A 16085-nucleotide genomic window follows, 5' to 3' on the forward strand; every position below is an offset into this window, starting at 1 on the left:
CCTATTTTAGTGTTGCTTAATCCAGCGATACTTTAGAAGTATAAATGATAAATCTTAAATAAAACTAAAAACAAACCTCACTTTATATTTCAATTTATATGTTCCTTCTCCCTACAGCACTTTTATCAAAATGCTAAAAGCCTGTTTGCTTTAAAAACCTGGTTGTTTTGCCAGCAAAAGCTATTGTTTTATTATTAATTATTTTTAACTTAACCTATTAATTATTAATAATTAACTATTAATTATTAATTGTTTTAGGGTTAACCTAAGCCACATAAAATTAGGTGTTGTACTGGGAGGAGGAGCAGAGCACTAGGTGTATATCTGACACCCTTCCTCAGAGCTGGATTAAGGCTTGGGGCACTTTAAACAGGGGTGGGGGGGGGGGGGGCGTTATGATGTAACATGGTTACTATTTTAGACAAATACACAGGTAATACTTTGTGCACTACTGTTAGGTGCATACAGTTCTGCCTTCACGAACAGTACACTGTGAGCCGAGACATACCTCCCAACTGTCCTTGCAGTCAGAGCAAATCCTGACTAAGCATGATAGTCACCCAAATTCAGGACTTTCCCACCATACTCATGACAGTTGGCAGACTGTCCTCTCTCCTAACTGTACTTGTCACGGTCACCACTTGTGACTGCTGATTTCTGTAGCTCATTTGCTGCTTGTCTGGATCCTGGAATGTTGGAGGCCCTACTTGGAAAAAAAAAATGGGTACATAAAATTTAGAAAACTCCAACAAGCCTCAACATTAAAATAATAATATTCACATTTGCTAAATAGATCAATTTCCTTCAAAACAACATTGACATTAAATTAATAACAAACATTTAATAAATAGACCTATTTCCCTCCAATTAGCCCCAACATTAAATTAAATAGCATCTATGTGTAATAAATATAACCATTTCCCACAACCTTCCCCGGCATTAAATAATTCATATTCACCTTCAATAAATAGCCTTCCTCACCAAACTTAGCCCCATATTCAAATAATAGCCCAAACCACCCCAGCATTAAATTAAAGGTCCTATCACCTCACATTAAATGCACAGGCCCCACTATTAAATAGCCCCACCTCCACCCCCACAAATAAAATAGAACCCATTAAATAATTAATCCTCACCATTAAATAGCCAACCTCCGACACTATATTAAGACCCCCCCTTCCTTCACACATTATATTAACATACTTCTCCCCCCCTCCACAAACACATTATGCTGACATGTTTCCCTCTCACGCAAACTATGCTGACAAGCTCCCCCCACACACACACACTATGCTGCCATGCCCCCCCCCACACACACATAATGCTGCCATGCTCCCCCCCACACACATAATGCTGCCATGCTCCCCACCCCACACACACATAATGCTGCCATGCTCCCCACCCCACACACACATAATGCTGCCATGCTCCCCCTCCACACACACAAAATGCTTCCATGCTCCCCCCCCACACACACATAATGCTGCCATGCTTCCCCCCCCCCCTCACACACACACACACACACACACACACATAATGCTGCCATGGTCCCTCCCCACACACACACAACATAATGCTGCCATGCTCCCTCCCCTCACACACACACACAATGCTGCCATGCTCCCTCCCCTAGTGCATGACTAAACCAAGGACAAGGATGTTTAGAAGATTTACTGAATATCATTTCAGTTCAACTGTTGGACCCAGTGGGCCCAAGTAATTAAGGCACGCATTCTCAGCACATCGTTTCTTTTAAACCGCACGTAAATCGGGTTCTGCGTACTACCAAAGTCAACAAAAAATGGATCTCAAGATACGTGTGGTGAGGACTATGAGTGTAGATTTATTCTGCTCTACTAGACCAGACACTACAGGATACATACGATACGGAATATAGAATCTAAAAAAAAAAACGTCCAGTAAAATATTATATTCAATTAATGTTAATATTATGGTCATTTATAATTATACATGGAATTTTCAAAAAAATAAAAAAATGTCCCCCCCTTTCCTTGAAAAACATTCATTAGGGTGTTCTTAATGTCTACTGTACAGAAGACATTTTTACAGTTGTTCCTGTTTCCAAACACGTTTTGAACATTCATACTCAAGCTGGGTACACACTACAGAAATTTTGACCAACTTTTTATGCCGAGCGATTTTACATGCGATCGATGTTCCGACTTCCATGGACTGCATACACACTAGCCTTGTTTAGGACGATAAAGGGAAAGAGCGGACGTCCATTTAGCGACTTTTTACAGCCATGTTGTGGTGAGCAATGACTGTAATTTTGTACTCACTGTTGTGGATCGGTCGGAAGTTTATACACTACACAGCGGAAACGAGATTGGAACGAAAATATTAAACGGTACGACCAACCAAATGAGGCGATAATCGTCCATTTGGGCAGACTTTCGACCATTGTGTCACTGCACACACTGACCCGACTTTTGAACGAGCGGTCGTATGTCGGCTGATTGAGCCGATTATTGGACGAAAACAGTGTAGTGTGTACCCAGCTTTAGCCGTCAACACTAGCAATTAGCACCTAAACTAGACCTCTAGCTGGAGTAAGAGATACAGCAGAAAACCAGCTTATTTCTGCGCCCGAGTTGGACTTGGATGTGGCTGCACGAGAATAACCTTATTGTATATTGCCTACTTGCCAACCCCCCCTGCTCCTTCCCCCTGAAATCATAGGCTTTAGTGTCATTTGCGCTAGAAGTTGAGCTGGACGTAGCTGCATTCTGTTGCTCATCGTCCAGTTCTGAGCATGCACGTTGTGATTTACGGACAATACACACAAAATCAGCAGATACGTTGCTTAATGACTGAGGCCCAGTGAGTTCAGTTGTAATTGCTGTTGCTATCACTGTTGCTCCTTTTGTGATCTCCATGGTCTTTTTCATGGCAGAAGTGGTTGCCAAGCATGAGAAATAAGTGTCCTGTTTCCAGTAACAAGCATATAGCTGAAAGAAAAACATTAAGTTACAGTACACAGCTTCACCAAGTCGGCAAACAACCACAAGAATGTCCATTCAGCACAAAAAGCAACAGCCTTCTCTAGTTATGGTTACCAGCAGCTGAGATTTCTAGTTTGACTAGTTGTTTCATGTCTTCATCTCCCACGGTCTCAACTCCATTCCAACCGTACTACACCACTGTGGCTGATTTATTATTGCCGGCTGCTGCCTTGCAATAGACACCCGCATTTTTCACACCAGCAAATACAATTGTTTTTCTGCTCTCTAATGTATGGAGAACACTTGATACCTCTTAGATTGAAAGCTCAGTTGGGCAGGGCAATTTTCACCATCTGTTACATGTCATTGTATGCAATCTGTGTCATGATCCTCTTAATGTACAGAGTTGCGCAATATGTCAGTGCTTTATAAAGGATAACAATGACAATAAATAATAATAATAATAATAATAATAATAATAATAATAGGTAGATCTTCTTATTACCCAATATTCTGCTTTTACTCTTTATTCCTGTTTTCTAAGCAACAGACCCTGACAAAGCTATATAGAATCATGTTGCACAGCATATTATTGATGTAGATGATTATGTCTAAATCACTCAAGACATTGCCACATAAAAACTACTGACAAGTGAACTGAATAGCATAGATTATCACGTTACAATGGCACCTGTCAAGGGGTGGGATGTATTAGGCAGCAAGTGAGCAGTCAGTTCTTGAAGTTGATGTGTTGTAAGCAAGAAAAATGGGCAGGTGAAAGGACCTGATCGACATTGACAAGTGCCAAATTGTGATAGCTAGATGACTGGGTCAGAGCATCTCCAAAACGGCAGGTCTTTGGTGTTTCCGGTATGCAGTGGTTAGTATATACCAAAAGAAGGCTCATAGATGCGTGTGAGGAGAGAAGGCTAGCCTGTCTGATCCAATCCCACAGAAGTAGCACAAATTTCTGAAAAAGTTAATGCTGGTTATGCAACAAAGGTGTCAGAACACACAGTGCATCACAGTTTGTGGCGTATGGGGCTGTGTAGCCACAGACCAGTCAAAACGCCCATGCTGACCCATGAACACTGCCAAAAGCACCTATAATGGGCACGTAAGCGCAAGAAGTGGACCATGGAGCAATGGAAGGTACCCTGGTTTGATGAATCAAGTTTTCTTTTACATCATGTGATGGCCAGGTGCGTATGCATCGTTCACCTGGGGAAGAGATTGCAATAAGGTGCACTATAGGAAGAAGGCAAGCCTGTTTCATCAGGATAATGCTCCCTGCCACACTGCAAAAACTGTCTTGGTGCCAGATACAAGACACCTTCAGTAGTCTTGTTGGAGGCCCTGCCTCTACGGGTCTGAGCTGGTTTGGCAGCACGAGGGGGACTTAATGCGAAAACAGGTGGTTGTTAAGGTTGGGGCCCACGTGTGTGTGTATATTTACCTTTCTTCCTAACTTATATCAATGTATTTCTGTTTGTCTTTGTATATGTAAAATTCATATTGCTTTTTTCTTCTTACAAATATTGTAAATTTAATTATTAAATATATGCATAATTAAAAAGACTATTGGTATTGGGTTTGTGTTTATACTACAAAAAAATAAATGCCTGCTGAATCTGTCACCTATCATTTGTATACAGGCGCATATGAAATGGAGGAGACCGTTTTAAAAGCTAAGGAAGCATTTTAAAATGAGATTAGCAGCAAGCGTCCTGATGGCCTAATTAGAAAATGTTTCATTGTGACAATTTCACATTTAAAACAAAGAAAAATTAAAAACAAATAAAACCCTCACATAATATTTATCGGTGATCCAATATAGTAGGAAGTATATGAAGTACATAAATTGGCCACTAGGTGTAGCCACTTTAGCATAGACCAGTGGTTCCCAAACTTTTGCAGTTCGCGGCACCCTTAGAGTCTCCAAATTTTTTCAAGGCACCCCTCCAAAATAATTATTGAGCAGTCCTGTTTTAGAAGTAGTTGGGGCAAAAAATTGTAATAAGTATTTAGGTCAGGACAGAAATACTTATTTAGTTGTATGCAAAAATGCCCCCTCTGCATCCAGACACTCTGCCCCCTCTGCATCCAGACACACTGCCCTCTGTCACGCTGTCCCCCTCCTCCGCCCCCTCTCACGATGCCCCCCCCCTCCACTGCCCTCTCTCACGATGCCCCCCCTGCTCTGCCCTCTCTCACGATGTCCCCCCTGCTCTGCCCTCTCTCACGATGTCCCCCCTGCTCTGCCCTCTCTCACGATGTCCCCCCTGCTCTGCCCTCACTCACGCTGTCCCCCTCCTCTGCCCTCACTCACGCTGTCCCCCTCCTCTGCCCTCACTCACGCTGTCCCCCTCCTCTGCCCTCACTCACGCTGTCCCGCTCCTCTGCCCTCACTCACGCTGTCCCCCTCCTCTGCCCTCACTCACGCTGTCCCCTCCTATGCTGTGTCCCCCTCCACTGCCCCTCTCACGCTGTGTCCCCCTCCACTGCCCCTCTCACGCTGTGTCCCCCTCCACTGCCCCTCTCACGCTGTGTCCCCCTCTACTGTCCCTCTCACGCTGTGCCCCTCCTCTGCCCAGCTGTCGCACTCCTCTGCCCAGCTGTGCCCCACTGTCACCCTCTTCTGTCCCGTTACACTCCTCTGTCCTGTTGTGCCCCGCTGTCACCCTCTTCTGTCCCCTGTTACACTCCTCTGTCCTGTTGTGCCCCGCTGTCACCCTCTTCTGTCCCCTGTTACACTCCTCTGTCCTGTTGTGCCCCGCTGTCACCCTCTTCTGTCCCCTGTTACACTCCTCTGTCCTGTTGTGCCCCGCTGTCACCCTCTTCTGTCCCCTGTTACACTCCTCTGTCCTGTTGTGCCCCGCTGCCACCCTCCTCTGTCCTGTTGTGCCCCGCTGCCACCCTCCTCTGTCCTGTTGTGCCCCGCTGCCACCCTCCTCTGTCCGGCTGTCACCCTCTTCTGTCCTGTTGTGTCCCGCTGTCACGCTCCCTCTCACTCCTCTGCCGCGCGCCAGCCATAGAATAAAAAGAAAGAACACAGAAACTTACCAATCTGCCGGGCGCCGGGACCCAGCAGACTCCTCTCTCCCGCAGCAGCTTGTTACTGACGTCGATATTCAGTGACAGCTGCGGGAGAGAGGAGTCTGCTGGGTCCCGGCGCCCGACAGATTGGTAAGTTTCTGTGTTCTTTCTTTTTTTCAATGCTTGGCCCGCGGCACCTCAGTGACAGCGCCGCGGCACCCCTGGGAGCCGCGGCGCACAGTTTGGGAACCGCCGGCATAGACAAAATGCTTTACATAGAATTCATTGAATAAAACACGAGGTAAAATCCCACTTCAAATGAAGAATTTATTAAATCAAATCTGTTTTTTTCTTAACAGTTACATAAGTTACACCGAATGTTTAAAGTCAATTTTCACATGTATTTTCTTTACTTTAGAATACAGGCAAAATAGTACCGAACAACATGTACATAAAAAATGCCTCAGCATTCAAATAAGGCCATTATAAAAAAAAAAAAAAAAAAAAAAAAGGAAAAGAAAAAACCTCCAACAAATAGTATTCATATGTCAGTTTCCTAAACCACAAAGTGGACCAGTCATTTACACACAGTAGAGGCAACCATATTGTGGGTAAATATTAACGAGTACCCAGTGATATCACTGAGGCACAAAATGGCTCCTTCCACTATGTGAAGACAATAGGTGCACTTTAAACGATTTATCTCAGTGTATATACCTAACTTCAAGAAGTAGAATTTGTTAAGCTCGGCTTAAAGTTATGAAAACATTACCAAATAAAATAAGTCCTACATTAGATACAGCTGCCCTTGGAATTTCAATTTCCGGTCACCTTCATTAACTTAAAATTCACAAAGTGCACAAATATTATACATTAAAAAGAAAAATCAGTTTTCTACTCTACAAATTGACAGCTGCCCAGACTTAATACTTAGTGGTCTATTGAAACATAGTTACAGTCTCCCAGTAAAAGAATAGTAAAAAGTCACTGTAAAATGTCAAAGTTGCTAATTTTACTGTAAACTAAAAATAGGAAAAAAAATGGTTTATTCTGGAGACGTAAATATAGGTACAAAACACTAGAAATTACTAAACTTTTTCAAAGAACAAGCACCACAATTGACATCAGCATTCCAGTTTGTAGTATGTAACATGTTTCACTCCCACTCCACCTCATCAAACTCAGAATCATCTTCTGAGTCGCTATACTCCACAGCAATACGCCGGGACAAGATGGTGGCCACATCATTCTCAATCCGCTCATGCTTGGCTTCTTGCTCGCGTTGTTCTTCCACCTTACGAAGCTGAATACCTGAAATAGTGGCAAAAGCTTTATAACGACAGTTTAAATAACCTAAAAATAAAGCCTATACGTTTATAAGAACCTTATGCAGCACTTTAGCACATATTGAGTTTATTTTCATTTATGGGAGAGATCAATCCTTTCAAAATGAGAAGTCATGTTAGCAAAGGACAGAAATTAGCTAATGAGAACTGTTAATAATGCTTGTACTCTCAGGTTTACTTTGGTCCTGACATGTTACTTATTCTGGAAGGTAAACAGTGTACTTAGTACTTTTTGCAAACACTTCATAAAAGTAAAGCAAGCAGAATTCAGGGTCCATATTTAGGTCAACCCTCCCTGTGCTCACCTATAAGTAAATGCAGTGCAATCTAAGATGAAACAAAGTGGCGAATGAGTACAAGTCCTTAGTCTTTCTGTGTGTTTGAACCCACAACATTCCACAGCAAAAAAAATAAAGTTTAGTTTTTCAATGAAAACAGAAAAGCTTTGGTTTGCCGAATAATTTTAGATTTTTCTTTAAAAATATAGTACGCACAATGCAACTATATTTACAAATGTAACAGTTGTATACTATCAGACACTTAGAAACATGTATGTTAGGCAACCTTGAATAACTATGTTTTAAATTGAAGATGGCACTAAAATCGGCTAAGTATTAGAGCCAATGCTAATTTAGACCACTGCCTACTAGAATAAGTATCCTACGTAACAGTCCATGTACTCTCTTATATAACATCTGTAGTTTGCTGATGACTAGTTTTATTTATAATGTTTCATTTAAATTTACTCACAAGGTATGCATTGTTATAATAAAAACAACCTCAGAAAACAAACATGATGTGGTGCGTGAACATCGTGCCAGGCACATTGCCGGCAATTACGGTTAAATATATCCACTCATTTTTTCTCACACCACTACGGGGTGCAAGTAAAAATGATTTTTCTATGAAAATTCGTTTTTTAGTTTTAAATCTCTGCCGCAAAAGTGTCTCCGGAAGGTCCGTGAAACACTTTGCAGCTAATAGAATTGCCCACTATACTCCGAATTTTTAAAATGAACAGTCATGGTCATACAAACATAGCACTACCTTTTCGTATTGCTTCCAGCAGAACACTTCTAGCATCACTGATAACCGGGAGAGTTGATGGGTGTCTCTTAGGCTCCAGAGCAAATTGAGATGGTGGGGATGGGGGCAGAAGAGGAGCATGAGAACCGGGCACAATGGAAGCAAGAGGATGTAGACCTGCAGGGGCATGTGAGAGGGGTGGGACTGCAACAGGTGAAGATGGTCGCATTCCAGGTGGAGGTAAAGGTGGTGGAGGAGGTGGTGGGGGAAGCCCCTGTGCTTCAGATTGTGGAAGTGGGTGAACTGGCACAGTTTCACATACTTGAGCAGACCGTGATACTGGAGGGGAGGGCTGTACAAGGGGAGGTGCTATAGGAGGTGCAGCTGGGTGGAGTACACCAGGTGCTATCTGAAGCGGAGCTGGTGCTGGCGGCACAACAGTAGTCTGCAAGTTAGCAGAAGGTGGTGGTGGTGGTGGAGGAATAGGAGGAGGAGGAGTGTAAGATATTGATGATCGTAGTGAGGAAGCAGAAAGAGCAGATGGGAGAGGTGGAGGGGGTGGGGGGAGAGGTGGTGGAGGTGGAGGAGAGGGGCTCACAAACACTGGTGTTCTACCCAAGGCTGGAGACTGGGGCCGGTTTTCAGACAATCCTGGTGTGGCACTAGAAAAGGTAAGAAAAAGTCCTTGTAATAAAAAACAGTTGCAAATATAATACTAAAAAAACCCAGAAAAATGTAGCATATTATTATTGCCTTTTTAGAAAAGAACATCTTCCTCAACTTCACACACAGCCTTTACTGTAATGCTTGTCATTACAAAACTGTTAAAGCTTTCTTGAAACAAGCCATCTGCCTGTTTTTTTTCTTTAAAACTTTAGCTCTGCAGCAGTGGGGAATTTTTTTCTTGTCAAAACAGAGCCTAAGGTGTTTCATAAGTGATACAACCACTATCAGATCATAAATGATAACATGACTAGTAACATGAATTAATCCACATTCTCACCAAGCTACCACAGATTCTGAACAAATAAGAGTTGCAATGGAATCTGTTCTTTAGATGGCAAGCTACCAACAATATGATCCAAACATTCAGTACCTGACAGCAGGCATTGCTTTTCCATGTCCAGCCACTTGCATTGGTGGAGGAGGTGGTGGTTCGTGGGGTCTCACCAGAACTCTATCTTCAACCCTGTTAAGGAGATCATTCATCTGACTATAAGGTAGTGCTGCAAGTGAGAAGGGCCCATCTGCATTCTCGCCATAAGCTTGTGGTCTAATGACAGAAATGGGGAAAATCAGTAATCATAGTGATAATGCAGTTCATGTACTAGGCAAAACCTGGTAAGAATGTATTTCCAATTTTGCCATTTCCTAAATAAAGTCAAAGTATAAATATTTTCATGTATTGATTCAACTGAATGTACAATAATATTTTTATAACATGTAATATATGCAGTGTGACAATGATGAACATCTATAGAACGCAGCTAATATGAGACATACAAATAGTGAATATATAACTAATTAAACCATGCTATCTGACAATTATCGTTAGCATTCCCATTTCTACATTGCCAGGCTGACAGCACCTGCTCTCTCAGCAGGAAACAATCATGGTTTGGATTGCTAGGCACTGAAATGCTTTGTTTAGTTTACTATTCTCTGGAAAGAGCTAACAAGAGAGGGAATTTATTTTAAATAGAACTAAATATTATATTTAAATTATTACATGAAAAGTGTACACACCCGCTTTTAAATTACAGGTGTTTGCGATGTAAAGCTTGACATTTTTTCACTTTTGAGGAGACCTTGCAAATTTCAAAATCGACAAATAATGAAAAAAAAGTCTTAAAAAAGGAAAAAATCCTGTAAACACCCTGGTTGTATAAGTGTGCACACACTTTCATAATGGGGTGGTAGCTGTATTCAGATATAACCAATCGCATTCAAAATCATGTTCAAAAGGTAAGTAGTATACACCTGCCAGCAATAGAAGGGATTGTGATTAACCCAAATAAATATTAGTTGTTCCTGTAGGATTTCCTTGCAGTTTTCCTGGTTGCATTATACTGGGATAACCATGGTCTTGCAAGGTGGTTTCAAAATATCTACACAGCAGGGATGTCCAAACTCAATCCTAAAGGCTACCAACAGGTCATATTTTCTGGAGTTATTTTTGTACAAACAGGAGTGATAATTTCTGACCCAGTCGAATAGATTAAGTATTGAGTAAAGAAATCCTGAAAACATGAACTGTTGATAGCCCTCGAGGACGGAGTTTGGACACCTCTGATCTACAGGATCTCATTATTGAAAGGTAAGAAGTATAAAAGAATTTCACACTGTGAAGACTTTCATCAATACGTGGAGCAAATATGCCACAACAAGGACATTGTCAAGATGACAGGACAAGTAGAAACCTCAACAGGGAGGCTACGGCAGCATTAAAGGAGCTGCAGGCATTTTTCTGGCAGGAATTGGTCACTCCCTTGTATGGGACAACATTCTCCTGTATTCTTCACGTCTCGGCTAGCGATCGGGAGGTAAGACGGAAGCCATGCCTCACAAAAATATAACGTTTAAGCCCATCTAAATAATTTAAAAGATTACATTGAATCAGCCCAAACTATGTTATAAAATGTCTTATTGTCTGATAAGATCAAGGTTGAACTTTTTGAACAAGTTAAAAACACAAAGTTCCGTATAGATTTGCCTAATACAGATCAATAAATATCAATAAAGAAATGCATAGCAAGACCGAAAGCTCCATTTCATAAAATATAGTGTAAAATTAATTTATATAAAGTTCACACTTAGGTTCCATGATGAACCAAGTTTATATGTAATAGAATGGTCTCAAATCACATCATAATAGTTATATTCATAACTGATAGAGAGTCTCCAAGGCATTTTAATTCAAACACAGTTATGTATTAAACAATGTGATGTTAAATACTTTTGTGTCAAAAAAGACAAAAAGTATTATAGGAGTGATACCTTTGTAATAATAATTTTTTGGGTTAGCCAATATTTGCTAGCTTTCAGAGCACAGAGGCCCCTTCATCAGGGTTGCCTGATGAAGGGGCCTCTGTGCTCTGAAAGCTAGCAAAAATAAGAAGATTTTTACTCACTGTAAAATTGATTTCTCTTACTCCATTGGAGGACACAGCTCTGGTCGAGTGAGCCTTTAACGATACCGCAACAGGCAAAGATGCTCGAGCATAAGCCAGTCTAATGGTGGAAGTGATCCATCGATTGTTTGAGATCATTGGTCCTACGGACCAAGGCTGTGCGGTCTACATAACACCGAAGAGTACGAACCACATCCAGCAACATTAAAATCGCCCCCTGAGGAAGAGGGATCTAAAGAAGGGGAGACGGCGGATGGTAGACCAGGACCACAATCTCTTGATTTAAATGGAATCTGGACACAACCTTCGGAAAAAACGAGGGTTTAGTGCGAAGGACTACCCTATCCTCGTGGAAAATCAGGAATGGAGAGTTAATTCAGACACTATGAGCTGACGAAATCTAACAGGAATACCATCTTCCAAGTGCGATGGCATAAATCCACTGAATCTAGAGGCTCAAATGGCGTATGCATTAGTGCATTGAGCACCAAGTTGAGGTCCCAAGGTTCTACCGCATGAACAAAAGGGGGGGTTGCACATGAAGGACCCCCTGCAGGAAGGTCTGAACATCCCTGAAGACCTCCAGCTTTCGCTGGAAATAAATGGAGAGCGCCAAGACATGAACGTTAAGGGACCCCAGACGAAGCCCCTTATCTAGACCTGCCTGCAGGAAGGCCAGCAGTCTAGATAGATAAAACTTGGATGATTGGAAACCTTGGGCCTCACACCAAGTAATGTATGTATTGCAGACTCGATAATATATGGCCGAGGTGGTCGATTTTCTGGCCCTGATAAAGAGTACCAATAACCTCTGGTGTGAAGTCCCTGGCCTTGAAAATTAAGGTCTCAATAGCCACGCCGTTAAAGTTAGCCGATTTATATCGTGGCAGAGAAGAGAACCTTGAACGAGAAGGTCCGGATGCATTGGCAGGTGAAAGGGAGGATCCGCTGCCAATTTCAGGATGTCTGAGAACCACGCTCTGCGTGGCCAATGGGGAGCTACCAGAATGGCAGGGACCCGCTCTCTTTTTAGCTTTTTTAGTACCCGCGAGAGCATGGGTATCGGGGGAAAAAGGTACACTAGGCGGAAATGCCATGGAACGGTCATGACATCTGTGGAAAAGGCCTGAGGGTCTCAAGACTTTGAGCAGCACAGAGAAACTTGATGGTTTAGTCTGGATGCCATGAGATCGATCTCTGGCATACCCCAACGTTCCGCTAGAAGGACGAAGACCCGTTTGTTGAGAGACCATTCGCCCGGGTGAACCCTCCGCCTGCTGAAGAAGTCGGCCTCCCAATTTTCCATGTCTAGAATGTAAATGTCCGATATCTGGGGTATGTGGCGTTCCGCCCATACCATGATCTTGGCTGTCTCCCACATGGCCCCTACACTGCGAGTTCCCCCTTGGTGAACCTCTGAGCTTGCGTCAACGTCCTGTATACCGCTCAGAGTTCTAGGACATTGATAGAGTGTGTGGACTCCTGGGGAGACCAAAGGCCCGGAAATCTCAGGGATCCTGTAACCCCTCCCCAACCTAGCAAACTAGCATCTGTTGTAACTAAGGTCGGCCTTGAACACTGAAGCCATCGTTCCCAAGAGTTTCATGCAGCTGAGGATGGACACCTCCTTCCACACAAGTAAGGTCCTGGTTCTGCGCAAGAGAGCGAGGACCTTGCTTTCCGGTAAATAGACTCTGAGTCACTGTGTCGAATACGAGACCTAGGAAGCGCATGCGCTGATCCGGAATGAGAGATGATTTGGGTAAATTGAGGATCCCACCCATGAGCTTCCAGGAACTGCATAGTGATCTGGATGTGACGAGTTAAGAAAGACGCCGACAGTGCTTTCAGAAGGAGATTGTCTAGATAAGGAACTATTGTGACTCCCTTCTGCCGCAGGAGCCCGGCCATGATCTTGGTGAACACTCGTGGAGCCGTCGCTAGGCCGAAAGGAAGGGCCCTGAACTGAAAATGGTATCTTCCTACCGCAAAGCAGAGGAGGCAATGGTGTCCTCTCCATATAGGGACGTGCAGGTAGGCATCCCTGATGTCTATGGAGGCTAGAAACTCTCCTTGCTCCATTCCGGTGATTAAATGAGAGTTATTATTTCCCTTATTCTTCTCAGTTGATGCTAAAGAGGAGAGAGACATGGAATAATTGCATTCACATGTTGAAGAATGTCGGAAATCACAGACTCCTGATCTGAAAAGTCTGCATCTGCTAAGCTAACCACTGTCTTCTGACGTCTTCTAGGACAATTTGAGATATAATGTCCTGGTTTGCCACAATAAAGGCACAAGTTCTCTTGACGTCGTTGCTCCCTTCTCTCATTGGAGCTTTGTTTATGAAGTGTGTCTACTTGCATGGGTTCAGACTCAAGTTTCTTAGTGGATTTTACTTCAGAATTCCCATAATAGTTTGAAGTTGTGGGTTCTCAATAACTGGGGTATGTCCAGGTTAAGGCCTTCCTTTCTTGTCGTCTCTAAATCAGTCAAGCATCAATTTGAATGCATTGGTTAATGAAAGGCTCAAGTTCAGTTGGTGCCTCTGCACGGGCTAATTCATCTTTAATGGTCTCAGAAAGTCCCCTATGGTAGACAGGCAGCTGCGCCTCAGAATTCCAAGCAGTGTCTATAGTATATTCCACAACCGAGCGTCTCCCCTGACGTAATTTCAATAATGTTTTTTCAGCAGTATCTTTCCAGTTCGGATCAAAGATTTGTTTCATTACTTTGAGGAAGTCATCAAATTTCTCTAATATTGGACAAGAAGTTTCGATATAAGGAGAAGCCCATGCAAAATAAGGTTATCTACATTTTGGGTGTGGGAAGAATCTGGAGAACTGAGTAAGTCATCCTCCTGCTGATCAAGGTCCACATCATCCTCCTCTTCTGAGGAATAGTCATAATCTTGCCCGCAGCCCTGAGATGCATTAGTAATGATTGTTTTGGCCTTGTGTGATGGGCCTGCGTCTGCTAGTGGATGTGTGTGAAACAGAAACTTCACGTACCTCTGCGGATCGCATCATCGCCCGGGTGAGCTCCGCCATAGCTGTTGTCAGTGACTTAGCCCAGGCCGGTTCTTCCACGACTGCCGGCCCCTGCACTGGGGCGGGTCGTTCTTTGGTTTCAGCCTCGCTTGCCGTGCAACGAGCATCCTGGTTAGACTGTCCACACATACATAAAACCAAATATTGTCTCAAAATCAATTCCGCCAAAAACTTCCGGCGAGTACAATTTCATTCCGCTGATAATTGTGCAATCAAAATCTTGCACAAAAACTATACACTCATTCCCACAGTGTTGCTATATATTTTAGACGTATGGATAATGTTTTATTCATGGACATTTATTATTATTACTGCAGTAATATTATAGTATATTGATTTTGAGAGACAATATTTGGTTTTATTTATGTGTGGTTATTTTATTGTTAAGGAAGTACCTATTAAATTGTTTCAATATTGCCTTGGATATTTATATTATTCATCAACCAGATACTTTTCTATCGTTTGATATACACTACTTGCAATCTCCTTTCAGCGCTATATATATCTTCCTTATTTAGAAATTCTTACTTTGGGATATGACACTATCCCTATACAGCTGCGTTTGTTGATTCCATTTAAGTGTGAATATGATTGGGTTAGCGCCAGGTGATCTTTTTGATTTTAAGGCTGTCCAACAGATAATTTAGCATTACATAAGGCACAGGTATAATGCAGTGCAGACACAGCATATGAACCCTTGTTTTTGGATGCCCCCTTGTCAGACATTTTTAAAAGATACACAGAATAAAAACAATATACCGTAGAAAACTGTATATTAACGTTTAGTAAAGTCTGAGAGCTAAAGTCTGACTACCAATCGAAATGGCTGCTCTCCTGTAATAGTGGTTTCTTTGTTCTGGCAACAGCGTGTAATCTCAGTATTCAGAATGGTGCCGTTCGCCCCAGGAAGCTCAGGAGGGGCCGAGTGCCTCCGGTAATATGGCCGCCTACATGAACCGCCGAACAGCGCATCTGTTATATGGCTGTCGGCTTTCTACGCACCAGCACAGAATTTAAATGAGTCCAGGCTGCGTGTGCAGTAAGCGAGCGGATCACCTATTAATGAGCGCGATCGCGTGCGCTGTGCCCCCGCTGCTTGTTCTCTAGGGGGAGGGCGCATACCGGCAGGTCCGTCAGAGGGGAGGAAAGGCTGATACAGCTTCACTCCCGCCCAATTAGCAACTTACAGCGTGTGTCCTCACTACGTGTGTAACTAACTGCTGCCTCTATGGCAGTCTTACATTATGTCCTCCTGTTGCTTGTTAGTCTAGGGGATGGACAGGCTGCCGGCAGAGGTGCCAGGTAACAGAGACCAGGCTGCTGGTTACCTATGCTGGGACAGAGAGTGAACAGAGCTGAAGTCTTATACACTTCTCTGGGTCTTGAGTTCGCTGCACCTATGAAGGAAGGTAAAATAAAAACATGAAAAAAAACAACAACTAATACAAGTACAGGCAGGAGCCTATACAGAAGTGACCTCTCTCTTAGGCACTTAAATTAAACAGAGGTATCCACAGGAGAGGAGGGGCA

At 42.9% G+C, this 16085-nt stretch overlaps 1 protein-coding gene across 4 annotated transcripts in view; it reads right to left on the reverse strand.

The window, feature by feature from the left end:
- Positions 1 to 6315: 6315 nt before the first annotated feature.
- WASF1 (WASP family member 1) overlaps positions 6316 to 16085 on the reverse strand; it is a 65011-nt gene continuing 55241 nt past the window's right edge. For all 4 annotated transcript variants that reach the window (XM_075202907.1, XM_075202908.1, XM_075202911.1 and 1 more), the window contains 3 exons: positions 9471 to 9647; positions 8396 to 9036; positions 6316 to 7313 (listed from right to left, as the gene is read on the reverse strand). In XM_075202907.1, the coding sequence (XP_075059008.1) occupies positions 7159 to 7313; positions 8396 to 9036; positions 9471 to 9647 (973 nt within the window). In that variant the 3' untranslated portion in view covers positions 6316 to 7158. The remainder of the gene's footprint in view (positions 7314 to 8395; positions 9037 to 9470; positions 9648 to 16085) is intronic.

The sequence above is a fragment of the Mixophyes fleayi genome, chromosome 3 (genome assembly GCF_038048845.1).
Source record: "Mixophyes fleayi isolate aMixFle1 chromosome 3, aMixFle1.hap1, whole genome shotgun sequence".
NCBI lineage: Eukaryota > Metazoa > Chordata > Amphibia > Anura > Limnodynastidae > Mixophyes > Mixophyes fleayi.